The sequence below is a fragment of the Apaloderma vittatum genome, unplaced genomic scaffold (assembly GCF_000703405.1).
Source record: "Apaloderma vittatum isolate BGI_N311 unplaced genomic scaffold, ASM70340v1 scaffold19165, whole genome shotgun sequence".
NCBI classification, from domain to species: domain Eukaryota; kingdom Metazoa; phylum Chordata; class Aves; order Trogoniformes; family Trogonidae; genus Apaloderma; species Apaloderma vittatum.
Window position 1 is genome coordinate 23,129 of NW_009719021.1, and position 16,460 is coordinate 39,588.

The following is a 16,460-nucleotide window of genomic DNA, read 5'->3' on the forward strand; positions in this document are numbered from 1 at the left end:
CCTTAAGAGACTGTTTTTATCCTTGCCAACAAAAATGTACAGAGAGACAGCAAATCCAATTTTTTTTCCTACATCTACGCCTATAGATAGTTGCATGGCAGACAGTTTTTCTCTGCTAATTGTTGCAGTTCCTGTTTTCTTTCTTTGTTTTTTCCCCGTTTGTTTTGTCTTGCTAATATTTGTTTTCTATCAAACTATATGACAGCGTAGCTCAAAGGTTGCTATGTCTTACTGTATCTTCCTCAATACATGCTGAAGATGAAGTAGTTTTGAAACAGCACAGAAAAAATATGAAATTGGTGGTCTCCAGTTTCTAGAATCTAGTTCTCTAGCTTGTCACAGTAGGACTGGTGTTCACTGGTTTAGCTGCAGTAGCCCAAGCACCACAGGGAAGCCAGCTACTATATTAGCCATCTCATCAAAAAGCATTTCTGATGTGTAGCCTGTTTTGCATTAGCCTTATTGAAGAAAGGTCAGAAAATTTAATCTACCGTTACTGCTTTAGACATAAATCTGCAAAGGTGAGGAAAAAAAGCAGGAAAATCAAGTTGGCAGATGAAGTTACTGTCCTGTGGGATTTCTCAGATTTAGTAATACATGACTGGAATTATTCCATTTGCTTTTCAGGTCATTATATGTGGTTTTCTGAAACAGAGAACATAGGAGTGAAGTGCATTTTGTTTGTATTAGATGATTCTCAACCACTAGAAAAAGAGGAAATGACTGAAGAGAGTGGTTAAAGAAAAAAGATGAATATGCATGAATGAAATAAGACAAAGGTTTTGCTTATTTAGGAGAGTTTCATGGTATAAAATGAGCAAGAAGATACAAAAGCATCCGGGAGAGTGATGAAAACCACAAGAGCAAAGGGCAGGTAGAAGAGATGTGGAAGTTCAAGGGGAAGGTGCAGTGAGTCAGCAGTGGGGTGAGAATCACCGAGTTTTGCTTAAGGGGAGGAGCACATGACTCTGTAATTAGAACAACCTCAAGGCAAAAAATAGCTGCTGAGGTTTTACCATACCTTCTTCCTCAAAATAAAAAAAAAATAAATATTTAGTATCTTTTTCCCAATGAGGTTTTGAACTACTTAATTGGATCTCACCACCTGAGTATTTTGCTAAGTAAATTACCAGTTGCCTCTCCTCTAATTTATTTCTTCCAGTTAATATTTCCTCTTGTCTTTCACTTACAGACTAATCTTTCAAGCACTTCCAGTGGAAGCTGTACTTTGTTTCACGCACATCTACTAGTATTTCAGACACTCCTGAAAATATTATTTCAAGTACGTGATTCTAAAGTGACTTCACATAGGTACTGAATCAGCAGCGTTGTTCAGGACTAACTTTTTAAGTTGCCAGGTGCAGCCTCATGGTTACTGCCACATTTTTTCCCTTGGGTGAAGGGATGTCAAGTTTGTTACGCTGTGTAGATTTCCACACTGCAGACCAAGCGATTCTCATGAGTTGTTCTAGGCTACATACATTTTTCATAGATGTAATGGCATGAATATCAAAATATAGAAAGTGTGCTTATGGGTGTCCATTATATTGCGTTACAGATAATACCTAGCACTCCTCTATGTCCACAAATAGATTTCTCCAAGTTTAAATCAGAGGACAAGTTAAGAGTTATATATGACTTAGCCATATATATATAACGAGTTACAAACCGGTAGTGTAAACTAATTTGAATTTGATAGTCTGTTACTTCCATAATCTGTTTAGGTTTGAAATTGTAATCAAGATGATTTACAATCTAACAGCAAAGTAATATTTAAGAGTTAAGGAACATTTCACCTCTACAATTCTGTCAGATTGTATCTTTATGTGGATATAAACCCAGAGCTGAAAATCCTGAAACAGCTGAAGCTATTTATGAAGATAGAATTTACATACATTGATATCAAGAAGCAAGTTTGACTGTGCATATGTTTAAGTAGATTCTGATTAATTAGCACAGAATTTAGGAGAAGCCAATGAAGATAACTATTTTACAATATAATCTCTTGTTATTTCGGAAAGAATTCACATAGAGAAAGAAAACCTGCCTCTGTTTAGTGACTTTAGTAGAGATATTATCTAGTCTAACAGCAAGAGCTGATATTTTATATTATTTCTGTTGCTCTACTTTACAAAATTTCTTGGAAGTCAATTAGTCTCCAAGGCTTTTCTTTTTAACCAAGCTGATTTTAACCAAGTCGATTTTTTTTTTGTTCCCTGCCAAAGTGATATCTAAGCTGTCATGACAAGAGTAAGTCAGTGTGTCATTGTGAATGCACTTGTATTCCTAATGATGTTTATATTGCAAGCCAAGGATTTTGTACAATCTTTCAGGTAATTTTTATAATACGGTGGAGTGGTCAAACTCTTATGATGATGTTCTGGATTGGTCCTGTTCAAGTGACATATAAGTGATTTTTGCCATGTTTGAAACTGCCTCGCACATTTTCCCTGAATAGCTGTATTAAAAACCTCCAGTGGCATACTTCCATCAACTTTGATTGTTGTATCTCAATCTTGGAAATATGGATAGTAAACATATTATGCCAGGGTTTCAATCAGCATTTTGTACATTAAAAGCTTAACTATAGTACTTTCTGGGTGGGATTTGTACCGATGCAAAAACCTCCTGCATTTTTCATAACACTGACTTTCAGGAAGTACCATAATTAGTGACAGGATGCATTCCCTTCATTAACCAACATTCTAACATGCAGTTATATTCCTTCCTGTTGGCAAAGTGTATCTCAATTCTCTTAATTTTAGCCAGAAAACCTCAGAGAAACTTATTGTACTTGGGAATGCTGATAACTTACTTTTACAACAATCAAAGACTGAGCATTATAAGGAGAAAATCCTTACCATGGTCGCTGGCTGTACAGTGCACACGTTGTAGTCACAGGCCAACGTGCAGCACTGCAGGGCTGTGGTTACGCTGATGATCAGAATTCACATGTACAGAGGCTATACCAGCACAACCATTAACCTGGGTACCAATACGTGTCTTCACGGGCTTCATTAGTTTATTGTATGGTAAACACAATGTAAAAAGTGATGGGTCAGACCTACATTGTGGTTAAATTTGTATTTTATAAGGTTTGTCAATTTTTCTGGGGAAAAGCAGACTTTTGAATTATGTAACTTCCGTGACAAAGATGCATGTATAACTAGAAAAGAATCTATGCTTACTTGATAATGAAGGAATAAATACTATTAATGCCAAGTGTGTTGATGAATGTTGTTTTTTTGTTTCTAAAACATGGACTGACATCCGCAGTATTGCTAGAAAGACTAGACTGTGGGTCTCTCTGTACTACGTAAGACTTCCTGGGACAACTCTGCCTCCTGGCAGATAGTGCTCCTAAAGCTCAAGTTCCAGCTATATGAAGGGAAACTCCAAAAATTGCAAGCATGCCTTTGGTCAGCACTTGCAAAAGGAAAACTTAGTTCTAGAGAAAGCAATCAGACTAAGGAGCCTTTCAGAAATAGTGTCTTCTTGTTGAAACATCAGTACTTCACACTAGCTGCTGCGATAAGCAGAGTTTCTATAGCTGTTAATCCCATCTCACCACTTAGAATGCAGGATTACTTCATTGTGGGAAAAGAAAAAAAATCTGCTTGAGTTGCTCTTCAGAACTTCACTCTAGGACTTCACAAATAAAAACTACTTCTTGACAAACAAAAAGGAGGTACAAGAGAAAAAAGAACTCTGTCCCTTTGTTGCTTTAGTTAAATCCCTTGATCTTTAAAACTAAACTCTGAGTTTAACCCTGCAAGGGGGGTAGCATTATCTGCTATCACAGGCTTTAACTTAGCAGTACCACATTTGCAGCCCTTTTACTGTTCCTTAACTTCTCACATTAAGCATTTAAAATACTATTGCCATAACATTCAAGATCATTTATATTCCAGAAAATATGCTGAATGGGATCACCAATACTCACATTTTGGGGTTCTCCCCATTTTCTTCAGGGCGTGAGGAGGAAATGCCGGAATTCCTTAATGCATGTAGGACAGAAAATCCCAAAAGAAAAAAGCAGCTGCACAACAGTCTTACCCATGCTGACATTCTCTTCAAAATATAGCACTAATAATTATGCACAGTTGAGGTTGTAGGTTCCTGTGAAGTTTTGCTGTCCATAAAGATCATATTCCTTGTATAGTATGTAGTCTTTCAAGCAGTTTGGCAGTGGAAGGAAGGTCATGAAGACAGGACAACGGAGACGCAAGCGGCCCATGCATTCCCGGATCTTCAGACGACAAAGATGCTTCAGAGAACGAGGATTTGCTAGAAACGAGAAGGAGAGATTGGTATTAGTAAGCTATTTATTAAACTTGTTTTAATTAATTTATTGATTACTCTGCTACCTTTCAAAAGCTTTGTTCCTGATTTTGCTGCATATTCATTCTCTATCCTGACTGTCAGGATAGAGCCTTTTTATCTTAGCCCATACATAGTTACATTTACAGTCACTGGCAGCTAAATCAACAGATTTTGTGTTTTGTCAAGTTGGCTAAATGTAGGGTAATACAAGTTTAAGTAGTAAAGGTTGTGGAATGTGCCTGAACCCTAAATAATTTGTGCCAGTTTCCTGTCAACCTGAAGAAGATACTAAAAGTAGAACTTTGAGTCACCACTTCTTAATCTATGTACAAACACAGAGAATACAGAATTCATCTAGACTAGAATTAAATTGTTCGATTCAAAATAGTGATTTATTAGCTTTGTTCCATCAAATTGAGCCATGGAGAAAAGCTTTCTCCCCTTGAGGAGGATTGTGTTGTCTGTGTTGTAATTAAAGTTCCCAAGTGCTCTACATAAATCGTGCAGTTAAGCACTGTCTCTGTCAGACTTTTGAGAGAAACTTAGTTTAAATCCTACAAGAACTGATTTTTAAGAGGTCTCATTGTCAAAACATAACTTTTGTCCTAATGAGGGTGAAGAAGAATACCAGTCTGACGTAAAGAAAATGAACGCTAAAATGCTACCAACAAATAAGGCTCCAGTCCAAAAATAGCTTCTTTGTCATTTCAAATGTAAACATCAGATACTTACTTAAAATCCAATTGATGTCTGGCCAGAGTTTCTGTTCTTTGAGAACTGCTTCTAGCTTCCAGCAGATATTAACGTGATCAACGTAATCTAGCATTACCCGCACTACCTTCCCAGACAGATGCTTCAACCATGACAAGGTTATCACTTCACAGAACTGATAAAAACAAAATATTTTGGAGGATAATATTCAATACTCCTGTAAATGACTTGTGCCTCTGCAGACAAGAGCAGTTAACGTCAGCAGAACACCAGGAAGAACAAGTGTTTTGTCACTCAGGGGAGCTTTAGAGTTGGTCGCAATTTGCACTGAGCCACACTAGTAGAATCTGAAAATCTGAGAGACCGTTATTTTGTACTAGATCTGAAAATGAATTTAAGCAGCTGTATATGTGGTAACCAAGTGTTTAAAAAGAGCTACCACTCCCTAAGTGGAGTTTAGACTTGTGTCCTGCTGTGCTGAGGAAGTGGACCCACCAGCCCAGTGCAGGACACCTCCCCTTTATCTCCAGGCTAGAGAAGGGTGTATTAGGCTCAAATGAACTTTACAAAGAGCAAAACAGTAACTCTGATGGGTGTCTCTGGGAACCTCTTTAGACTGGTCCTGCTCAGTGCTTATGGTGTCAGGTCCAGGGGTCCCTACTACAGCCTTTCTGAATGAGCGTTACCAGACACTAATTACAAGACACTGTTACAAGACAACACAATGAGCCAGCCTGCAAGTTCCTGCTTTATAGCATGGACAAGACTGCCCTGGAGAGCCAGTTCTGTATCATTAGCGATATTGCCACCATTCAAAAACATTGTTTATGATTACTTGCTGTTGTGAACCAGGCCTCATGGCAACATCTATTTACTTTTAAAGTCTTGTCTCTTCCTATCTTTACATGCAAACTGTCTTATCGAGTTTCAAAACTTCCTTTTCTGACACCGCATTAAGTACTTCTTCATTTAGTTTTGGGAAGGATTCCAGTACTAAAACAACATACGAAGCCATCTGATAGACTTACCATTGTATCTTTGATAACAGTGGAAGTCCACCCATCAGTCACATACTGGGAATGTGAACTGTTTCCCCGAGGGCAATCGAAGCAGCGGTGCACATCATACCCGTAGTTCATCAGCATTCTTAACATGACTTCATCTTTCAGAGCATACTGTAGAGCTGATGGAAAGTGTGTAGTATTCACTCTGCAGAAGTAATTGACATTAGCCCCGTGTCGGAGCAGTAGATTCATTAACTCATAGTTGCCCATTCTCAGGGCTATTTGGAGACAGTTGATGGGATCTTGGTTTGGCAGTGCTCCAGCATTCAACAGCAACTGTGTTGAACAGATATCCCCATTGGAAACAGCAAAGTACAGCGCTGATTTCCGGTGGTCATCGTAGCCTTTGCGAACTCTTTGATCCAGCATAAAATTAGCATCAAACCCGCACTGGAGGAGAAACTCAAGGCACTGAGGATGTGCTCCTGCTGCTGCTGAGTGGACTGGACTTATCCCACTTTCTTGAATGGCATCAAAATCAGTAACTGGAACTAAATTTTTTAAGGCTCTGGAGGGGGAAAAAAGACAACAAAAAAAGAGAATCTCAGGACCTAGCTCAGTCTCTATGTTGCTGGGCTTCAGAATTCATTATGACAGTGTACGACTGTCTTATCTTGACCCAGCAAATCAGTACCATGGCACACTATACCTCTACATTGACTTTAATTACTAACAGTTACATTGCTAGCCAGCAATGGATATTGACTTTTCACTCACTACACATAAAATATTATTCTGTTATACTATTATTCATGAACAACCTCATTCCTTGCTAGAGGAATAATGATTCCTTCTCAATAGAAGCCTTTGCTGAATGTCAAGAGTTACTGCTTGACCCACAGGAATTAGGGAATTAATACAATAAAGAACAATACAATAAAAATACATAAAATATATAAATCAATACAGATATTTAAGTTTAATTATTATTAAATTAATGTTTATAAAATAAAAACATAGGAATTAAGATTCCTGAGATTGTTAACCACAATGCAACATTCCTAGTATTGAAGACTTGTTTCTCACTTATTGCTTGTGATTTTAACATAAATGTATTCCAGTATGTTTATGTTCCTGTGATGGGGATGCCTTATCTCCACCCCAAAGACAGTGAGGATGTCCCAAGAACCTCAGCCTCAGACTGGACGGTATTACTGTTTGTGACAAGTGGGGAAACACTACAGGAATTAGTAGGTTTATCCTAAAACATTGAAGATGTAATCATGACTGGTCTCTTGCACTCAGACACAGAAAGTCCATACTTATATGGTCAAAAATAATTCCTTCTACAAAACTACAGATTTGTTGCCTGTTTTGAATAAGGTAAAATCAGCAAAATTACTATTTCTGGTGCACCTTTACTTGGTTTTTAAGTATATTAACTCACAGAAAGTGTCCTCTGTATGCAGCTCTGTGGATTGGCAAATGACCCGATTGCTTTGGTACATTGGCATCAGCCCCATATTCTAGTAAAAGACTCAGAGAATCCGGATTTCCTCCTCCTGCTGCTTCAAATAATACAGAAGCACAATCCATTGCCTGTGAAAGAACATTCGCACCTGGAAAGAAGCATCAAGGGTTTTCACAGTAGTCACTGTAAATATCCAGCAGTGATTAGTATCTCTAACCCTCCAGTGACATGGTATTGTCAGTTCTGTTCTTTACCAAATAAAACTACTATAGGTATAAATCTTCATGTTGGATCCTTGATTTTAGATATGTTTATGTAATCCTGGGAACAAGAAGGTACAAATTGCTTTCAACACAATTACACAGCAAGACTTGCTGCTAAAACTGAGAAAGCAAGAGCTTGGGTTCTTATTCATACAAACAATTGGGTTTTGGCTTATATAAAATACATTTCAATTCTTCTACTTTACAAAGACTAGACAGACATATAACTGTAAATACAAGAGAACTGAGTATCAAAACAGTTCATACAATCCAGCTCCAGCATTGCTGAGCCATCATCTAAAATTCGCCACCATGAAAGGCTTGTCAGGCTTTACCTAAGGTGAGCTCTCTACAAGAGAAAACAACATTGCATTGAAAATCAATTACAACTACTCACTAAAATATTAATATACTATTTATTATGAAAACGTAGTCTTTATCAGACCTCAACTACATCAAAACAATCCTCTTGGTCCTCTTTAATAAAGAAAGTTACTTCTGCTATTGCTGAATATACCAGTTTTAATCCAATCACAGAATTTTTAGAAGGCTAAAAAAATGTGTCTACATAGGCTAACTACTTCAGAGAAAATATATATACATGTGTATACATATATACGTATATCTTATTACATGAATTTTAGATATTAGGAATTGTTTAGACAGACCTCAACTCAAATGATTTGGGAGTCAAATTCTTCAAATAAATTGTCATCCAAAAATGCAAACAAAATACCTCTGCAATATGTCAGATTTTTTTTCACTTTGGTAGAGCATTCACTGATTGCTACAGGTAAGTAATCTCTAAAAATACATTTTGTGTGTGTTTGGATCTATTAACACTGTGTACTCAGGCTGCGTACTCAGTAACATTGTAACAGTTCACTTCCTTTGAGTTTATTAATGCAAAGTTTTTCTGGGTACTGGGCTAAGAACAATCTTCTGTCTCTGCATTTAGGAAAAATTTTCTCTATTGGAAAAAAAAAATTGTTCCATTTGGGCTTTAAACATTTCAGCACTAACACATGTGGCTCAGAATTTCTACTCACTTGAACAGCACCACCACTGAACCAACATTACTAAATCAATCTACTTAGTTGGAAAATAGAGCCACAGAGTAGTTAAGGTTGGAAAGGACCTCTGGAGATCATCCAGCCCAACCCCATCCTCAAGCAGGGTCATTGATGGCAGGCTGCGCAGGACACCATCCAGTCAGGTTTTTTAGTATCTTCAAGAACGGAGACTACAACTTCTCTGAGTGACCCCTGCCAACGTTCAGCTAACCTCACAGAAGAAAAGTGGGTTTTGCGTTCAGAATTTGATAGGTTTCAACTGGTGCCCATTGCCTCTTGTTCTGTTGCTGGACACTGCTGAGAAGAATTTGGCTCTGTCTTATTTACATCATCCCATAAGATATTTATAAAACTGGCAAGACAGACCTGCACCCCAAGTCTTCTCTTCCTCTAACACCGTATATAATCAAGTCTCACCTTTTTGTAATAAGAGCTCCATAATTTCTGTATGTCCACTCTGAGCAGCCAGTGCTAGAGGCGTGAGCCCATATCCACTGCGAGGGTCAGGATCTGCTCCAGAATGAAGGAGAAGCTTCACCAGATCCTTTCTGCCTAGTCTGGCCGCCTCATGTAAAGCAGTCCTCTTGTGGACACACCGCATATCCACTTTTGCACCAGAACTTATCAACAAGGAGGCAATCTCATACGCATCGTTCTTAATTGCTGTAAGACAATAAGCAAAGTATCAGCCAGAGAATGTCATTCAGCACTATTCTACGCGCTACAGCTTCCGTTATGTGGCACCCCAGGAAAGCCCAAGCTGTTCCTGGCAGTGCTGAGAAATGCCACACTATACTGAAAACTGTAACATCAACCAGTCTGTTCTTTGTTTCCAGGATAATATCAACTATACAAACGAATGATTTTATGGTAATCTATTTCTGTAATCTGTTGCTTTTGGTGTTGCAACAGAACACAACTTTCGTTGCCACTAGATGGAGATCACACACCGCGACTCTGGGCAGTCGGGAGCTGGCCTGCTCAGAGAGGGCTGTTTAATCTTCATAAGCACTTAGAATAATATGAAGCAAAATACAAAATGACTGTGTCATATACCTTCCTAGCTCAACAAGCTTAATTTGTTAAGTCAGTAAGCGTCTTAAAAGAGTAATTTGCATTGGTTTCAGTGGATGGAATGAAGAGGTAACACCTTCCCCTCCTTACGTCTTTGATTTTCTGGGCTGTGCAGCATGAGCACCTGGGTGAATCAGATTAGGCCGAGAAGCTTCATGTGCCACAACTACTTGAAAAACCATTGACAGCATACTATAACCCGGGATGTCCCATTATCTGTAACCTATATGGCTGCTTTAGATAAATTCTATGCATTATTTTCACAATTTTTGAAAATCAAAACCAATTACCATGGTTTTTGGAGAATGAGAAGCCGATGCAATGAAAGAGATACCATGTAAGTAGAGAATATGAATGTTCTGTGCCTGCAGATATGAAGAACAGTACTAGCATGAAGAAGCAGGAGGACCTGGTTATCTGGCACCACTGCCTAAACGATGCCAAGGAAAGCAGAGGAAGAGAATCTGCACTTCTTGGAGAAAATTACTTGCTTCTTTGAGGAAAAACACATGTCCAGCTTGAATCTCAAGCTCTTTACAATGGAGAGACAGAAAATTATAGGCATCTAGATCTCCCTGTGTTGGAGCAAATTTCAAGGAAAGATTTTTAGCTTCTCCTCATTCTATGTGTCCCATATTTCGGTAGATCAATAAAGGATGATACTTTAACTACTAAATAATACTAAGAACTTTGTGGTGACAGTCCCTAACTTGGAATTGTCAGCTCATTTAAAGCTTTGATATCATCTAAGAAATATAGACAGACACATTCAGTGCTGGCATTAATGGTTTTTTGCTACTTAGAATATTTTAGATATTGAAGTCAAATATGTCAAATTCAAAACTAAAATGTGTAACTGTAATCTCACCTCATTCCCTCACCTCTCCACCCCTAAATAAGGTATTCACCTATAATTAAAGGAGAATCTCCCTCTTCATTCTTAACATTGGGATTGCAGCCATTGAGCAGGAGAAAGCGGACATTGTCTACAAAGCAAGTTCTTACTGCCACCAAGAGAGGTGTTTCTCCTTTCAGACTGGTCTGTTCCCATGTAATGGCACGAGAGGCTGAAATACAGAAAAGCAAGACACATTTGAAGCTAGATGATTCATCCAACCTGACTTCATAAACTTTTTTTGTGGAAAACTGGAAAGATTATATACCTTTCAAAGTTATTTCAAGGATGTTTGTATTTAGCTGTGCTGCAGCTTCATGCACAGGAAGCCAGCCTTGCTGATCTCCTTCTTCAAAGGCCGAACTGTGCCTCACCAACTTCAGCAAGGCCTGTTCTTGGCCTGTGATATTTTAAGACAGACACATATCCCATTATTCATCATAAACTAGAATTCAGGCAACTAATACATTGAGCACCATTTATCCTATCAGTGTATCTAGGATAAAGAACTTGCTTTGCTAAAGCAAATTTTTCTCAGAGGGTGGTGTACATGAATGGAACAATCGATGACCGGCATTAACTCAAAAAGCACTCTGAATTACACGTTGTAAAAACTTACTTGCAGTAGTTTGACTAAAATATTTCAAACACAATCTTCTCATGAGCAGTAGTGCATGAAAGTTGAATGTGTAAACAGGTGTCCCAATGAAAATGTAGTGAAAAATATTGAGGTTGGCAGAAGTAAAATGAAACCGATATAACAGGGAAGATCGATTCCATTACTCCTGCTTTTACTAACAATCCTACTGAATCTTTAATCAATACAAGTGATTACATTTTTAATTTTGTATCTCATCAAGAAAGAACAACTTTCTTGACTGAAAACCATGTTTAAGTAGAGGCCTGGTTTCTGCTCAGTTGTCATTCCATCGTTCCTGGGGGAAGGCAGTCTGTCCTGACAGTGACTATTAGAGGGTGAGGGGACATACCACTCTCAGTCTCTGCTCCTGATGTTCTTCTACGTACAGGAGAACTATATGTTCATAAGGCCAGACAGCGAGTGTAACTGGACGTTTCTTGATTCCTACTCCAGTAAATATCTCTGCAACTACGATGACACATGTAAGGACTGGACTTAAGGTTTCCCACTGCCAGACAACTGTCCAAACCATTGAACTACATACGCTCATTGTTTAGTTCTCTCTGTGACTCAGTACGTAAATTGATCATACCACAAAAAGTAGAACTTTCAGAGGATTAGAGTAAGAACATCTCTCATTGGAATACCCTGAAGTCTGGCAGTTAAGGAATAATTCTGGAACACTTTTCAGGTAAATAAAGGATTTTAATCTGTGTATTTCACAAACTGGTAAATGGTTTTACGAAGTATTAATTGACTAGGGGCCTTGCCATTCTGCTGCTTATTTTACAAGAAAGACCTGGCATTTCCCCCTAATTTCAGGAGATGAAGCACTGGAATCTCTGAGAGCAGAGAGATTTGAACCCTCTCCATTACAATATGCCTATCTATTGAGTTAGCTTTTGGGTGTCCCATTTTTAGTTGTCTTACTCTTCCCAAACAAATAAAGAAAAACTGCACTTAAATTGAGTTATTAAACACCTAAAAGCCAGGCATTGCTCAGTGATGCAAGAATAGAGTGATTTCTAGTGGTATAGGCTTAGGGTGGTGTATTTGTACTTAACTGTCCGAATTGCTGCAATTATCTTTCCATGTTCTTTGCTTGTAATATACTGGAAACTGCATAAACAGAACAAAAATAAAGTGAGAAGTAAAAATTAATGTGAAGTTCAGGATACAATTATACCTTAATTTAAACACTCTACTCTAGACTACATGTTAGATTTATGTAAATTACATAGGTTTTGTAAAGGTTTAACATTAAAACACTTCTTTTGTTGGTTTCCCCCGTCACTATAAATACTGGATTTTTCACACAAAGGCCAACAATTAAACACTAAAATGAGTGAAAGCTACCATAGCAGTCTGGTTTTACATCACACATTTATCTTCTTCATAAAGCCTTGTATTGATTTAGATATTGATGTAAAATGTGACCTGAAAGTTTCATACATTCCACATTTTCAAGGGCATAGTTACACTTTTTGTGGAAGAACACAAACATAGTAAGCTACCAGTGGTTTTCAGTATCCATGAGGCAAGGTCAGAGGAATACAACACACTGAGTCGCAAAGGAAAATAAGGTTACTATGTGCTTATAATAATGCCAAGAAAACAGCCAAAACAGAAGTAATAACTTATTACCTTTCATCCTTTGTTACACTGCCACTTGTTTCAATTTTATGCCTCTCTTGTAAGCTTTCCTGAATAGCTTGTTGGGTAGGAATTTCATCTTCAGAATCATTATCAAACATGTATGAAGAATTATACATGACAAATCAGCACAACTCAGATCACTTTTTGTTAGGAAACAGCTGCTTTCTAAGTGGAAGCAGATATTAAATCTTCAGATTAAATCTGTAGTAACAGAAAAGGCAATCACTAAGTATCAAGATAAATGAAACATAGTTGAAAATAAATGAAGCAGAACTTCTCCATTTCAAGCTCCAGTTTTCTCCCAAGCATGTTTGTCCTGCAAAGAGTTACTCTATTTAGAACAGACTAAAGGTTTTCTACTGCAATAGCACGTGCTACCTTTTATCATTGTTCCACAGACTGAACATAGGAATAGCTACTTATTCTGGCATTACTTACTAGAAAGCAACAAAAATAGGTAAAACTTAGTTTTCCAATAGTCATTCGTTCTTAAGTTGTTCGACATTCAAATATGACCACAATTGTGCTGTGAGGTTTCCTTAGCAGGAAAACAGAGGTGCGATAAGACTTTGCTATGTTTTTCCAGTTTGTACTCAGAGGGAAGTGAAAGGCAAGTGAAGGACATGAAATAACAGTTTTGTTAAAACTGTTTTAACAAAGACATCGTTAGGACTGTATCTCATAGTCAGGAGAGTATTGCAGATCTGTGCTATGGCGTGCATCAACCTTCCAACTGAAACAACAATAAACTCCATGCTTGAAAAAAAGACCAACTTTACCACCTTATGTATATATTCTGCAGCCATTTAGAACAGATAAACTTACAACTCTGCATTCTTTATCAATGCATGCCTGTTTTTTCTAATACTTGTATGGGATAGCTATAAAACACTGCAACAATATAGCCAAATACAGGCAGAAATAACAAACACTAGTGTAAGCACAATTGAGTCGAGCATTCAGTGAAAATATTTTTACCTTTATAATTGTAATGCAAAAATAGAGCACAAAAATAAATCCTAGTGACATCAGCACAAAAATAAATGCTAGTGACACCACTAAGACTAAATGTTAAAACTTAAGAAGAAATCATAAAAAATTATCAAATCAATTATTAAATTGGATGTATGTAGATGTACACTGTTATATGCATAAACAATTACATTGCTCTTTTGTATAGTAATCTACATGCTATTATAGATTACAATCGCAGATGTTCCATTAGTCTCAAACCTCTCATGAGTTTAACTTTATCGAAAGTTCCACTTAGGTCTTTCAAGAGAGTTGGCCTGAAAAAACCAACCAAATATATGAGGCAAAGAAAAGTAAAATGAACAAGTAAACCTGAAAGCAAATAAATAAATTAGCAAAATGAATGAGCAGAGCAAAATGAGGGAAGTTGTCAACATGCAACTTACAAAGATTGGAATCATTCTAGAATCCTCTTAAATTTGAGCAGCAGTAACTCATAGTAAACTTGCATAATTTAGTTCTTTACCCGATCCACCTAACATGTGATTGCAAGGGCTTACTCTGAAATTGCACATGTAGCAAAAAAGATAAATACATTGACAAAATATACAGACTAGTAGCTATTAATATTCAATTATACTTATTGTATACAATGAGTGTAATCTAGAATATTTCTTTTTTTGTAAAAAGACTGCTGATTTTCCTGTGAATTAAGAAAATAAATTGTTTTTCCTCACCTTCTGAAAGAGTGAAGTCCTTACACTCTGAAGACTTGATTAAGTTGAAAGTGATATTTTCAGGATTGAAAACGATCTCAGTAGAGTCTGTGTCCATTAATAGCTTACTATAAATACCCAATCATAAGATACTCTGGAACTTCCTCCATGTTTCTTTAGTTTAGTTATGTTCAATAATTTGAGCTGACAAATGGTGTCAGCAAAAGAAGGAATTAAAAGTCCACTTTCTTTGCAAGAATACTCTTGCTAAACAAACAAGAATTTGTGAGTTGGAAGGAGTAACTACATTGTGGAAAGAAAATTGGTTAGTGCTTTCCTAAGAGTAAACTGAAGAACCTGTTAGGAGCTTACTTAAAATAGTAGGACAGAGTAAAAAGAAAACTTAAAAACATGAAAAGTAAACATAAACAAGCAAATAAAATAAAGAACTATACTAACATTACTCTGCATTTCTGATTGCTTAATCCCAATTCACATATAAATACAAAAAGAAAAGTAAACAAAAGATAAACATATAGGGCCTTTCAAGGGAAAAGCACAGACAGATCTATGCTGAAAGCTTATGCTGGTGTAACACACGTGCAGATACCAGCAGACCAGGTTTCGGTGAACAAAGGTGAGACATAAAGAGGTGTTAATTCACCTCAGCTCTGTCTTGCCGTGACAGACCCTTCACTGTGATGACCCAAGGAGGGCTGTGAAAAATGAGCCAGCCCTGAGCTGGGTGAAAATGAAACAATAGACAAAGGACTGAAACCTGAATGGAACCAAAACCCAACTAACAAACATTTTGCCCTCAGTCTCATTTTCAACCATTTTCTATTCTATTCTATATGTTAAATTTGGCCAAATAATTTATGTGAAAGATACATTAATTTGGCTGAGTAAATCATTTGTGTGCTAACCAACACGAAATTAATAAAATTAGTAGGGCGCACCCAAGAAAGATAAGGGGAAATCTCATCACACTACCAAAGACAAACATTCTAGATCTTGCGGTCTGCTCAGGCACACCTCTGCCTCCCCTCCACCCCCATCCCATCCTTACAGGATAAAAACTGTAAGATTTTGAGTAGAATTTCGAGAAGTTTTTACAACAATACAGCTGGACTGTAGGAGATTCTTCCCCCCCTTATTCAAGATGTTGGATGAAGATATTTCCCCCGAGATTGAGAACCCTTACCTGAGAGAGGGTAAGTGACTGAGACACAAGTGTGGTATTTCGGCATGCTTTAAGATGGATATTGTTACTATCGAGCTTGCTTTCAAAATCTGTACTAGTAAATTTCCAGGAATCACTTAGTTTTGCAAAAGTGTATCTTGCATATTGCTTTTTAAATTGCAATAGTGCATTCTTCCACCGTATCCATAAAACTTGTGACATATTGGACCTGTGAGTGAAGTTCAACTAGATTGTTAGTTTGAACTTTGTAGTGAAATCTCTCTCTGTCACAACACAATAAGCAGAGAAATGAAGGACAAAGATGTCTGGTTATAACAGTATGATGAAGTAGTGAGACTTCCATGTGCTTCATTTACTCCTGACGTATTTTACAGAGGGTTCCTTACAAACTAATGATGATAGTCGTGTCTGAATGCAAGACAGAACTAGTTCTTTGCTAGAGGAGATCAAGGAAGAAT

General features: G+C 37.4%; 1 protein-coding gene across 1 annotated transcript; it reads right to left on the bottom strand.

Moving 5' to 3' along the window:
• Nucleotides 1-4,093: 4,093 nt before the first annotated feature.
• ASB14 (ankyrin repeat and SOCS box containing 14) lies at nt 4,094-16,048 on the bottom strand. Its single transcript, XM_009870483.1, has 8 exons — nt 16,003-16,048; nt 11,083-11,214; nt 10,828-10,986; nt 9,263-9,508; nt 7,486-7,657; nt 6,063-6,606; nt 5,056-5,209; nt 4,094-4,287 (listed from the first exon to the last, which is right to left on the bottom strand). The coding sequence occupies exons 1-8, from the start codon at nt 16,046-16,048 to the stop codon at nt 4,094-4,096; spliced, it is 1,647 nt and encodes a 548-aa protein (XP_009868785.1).
• Between the last annotated feature and the right edge of the window lie 412 nt (nt 16,049-16,460).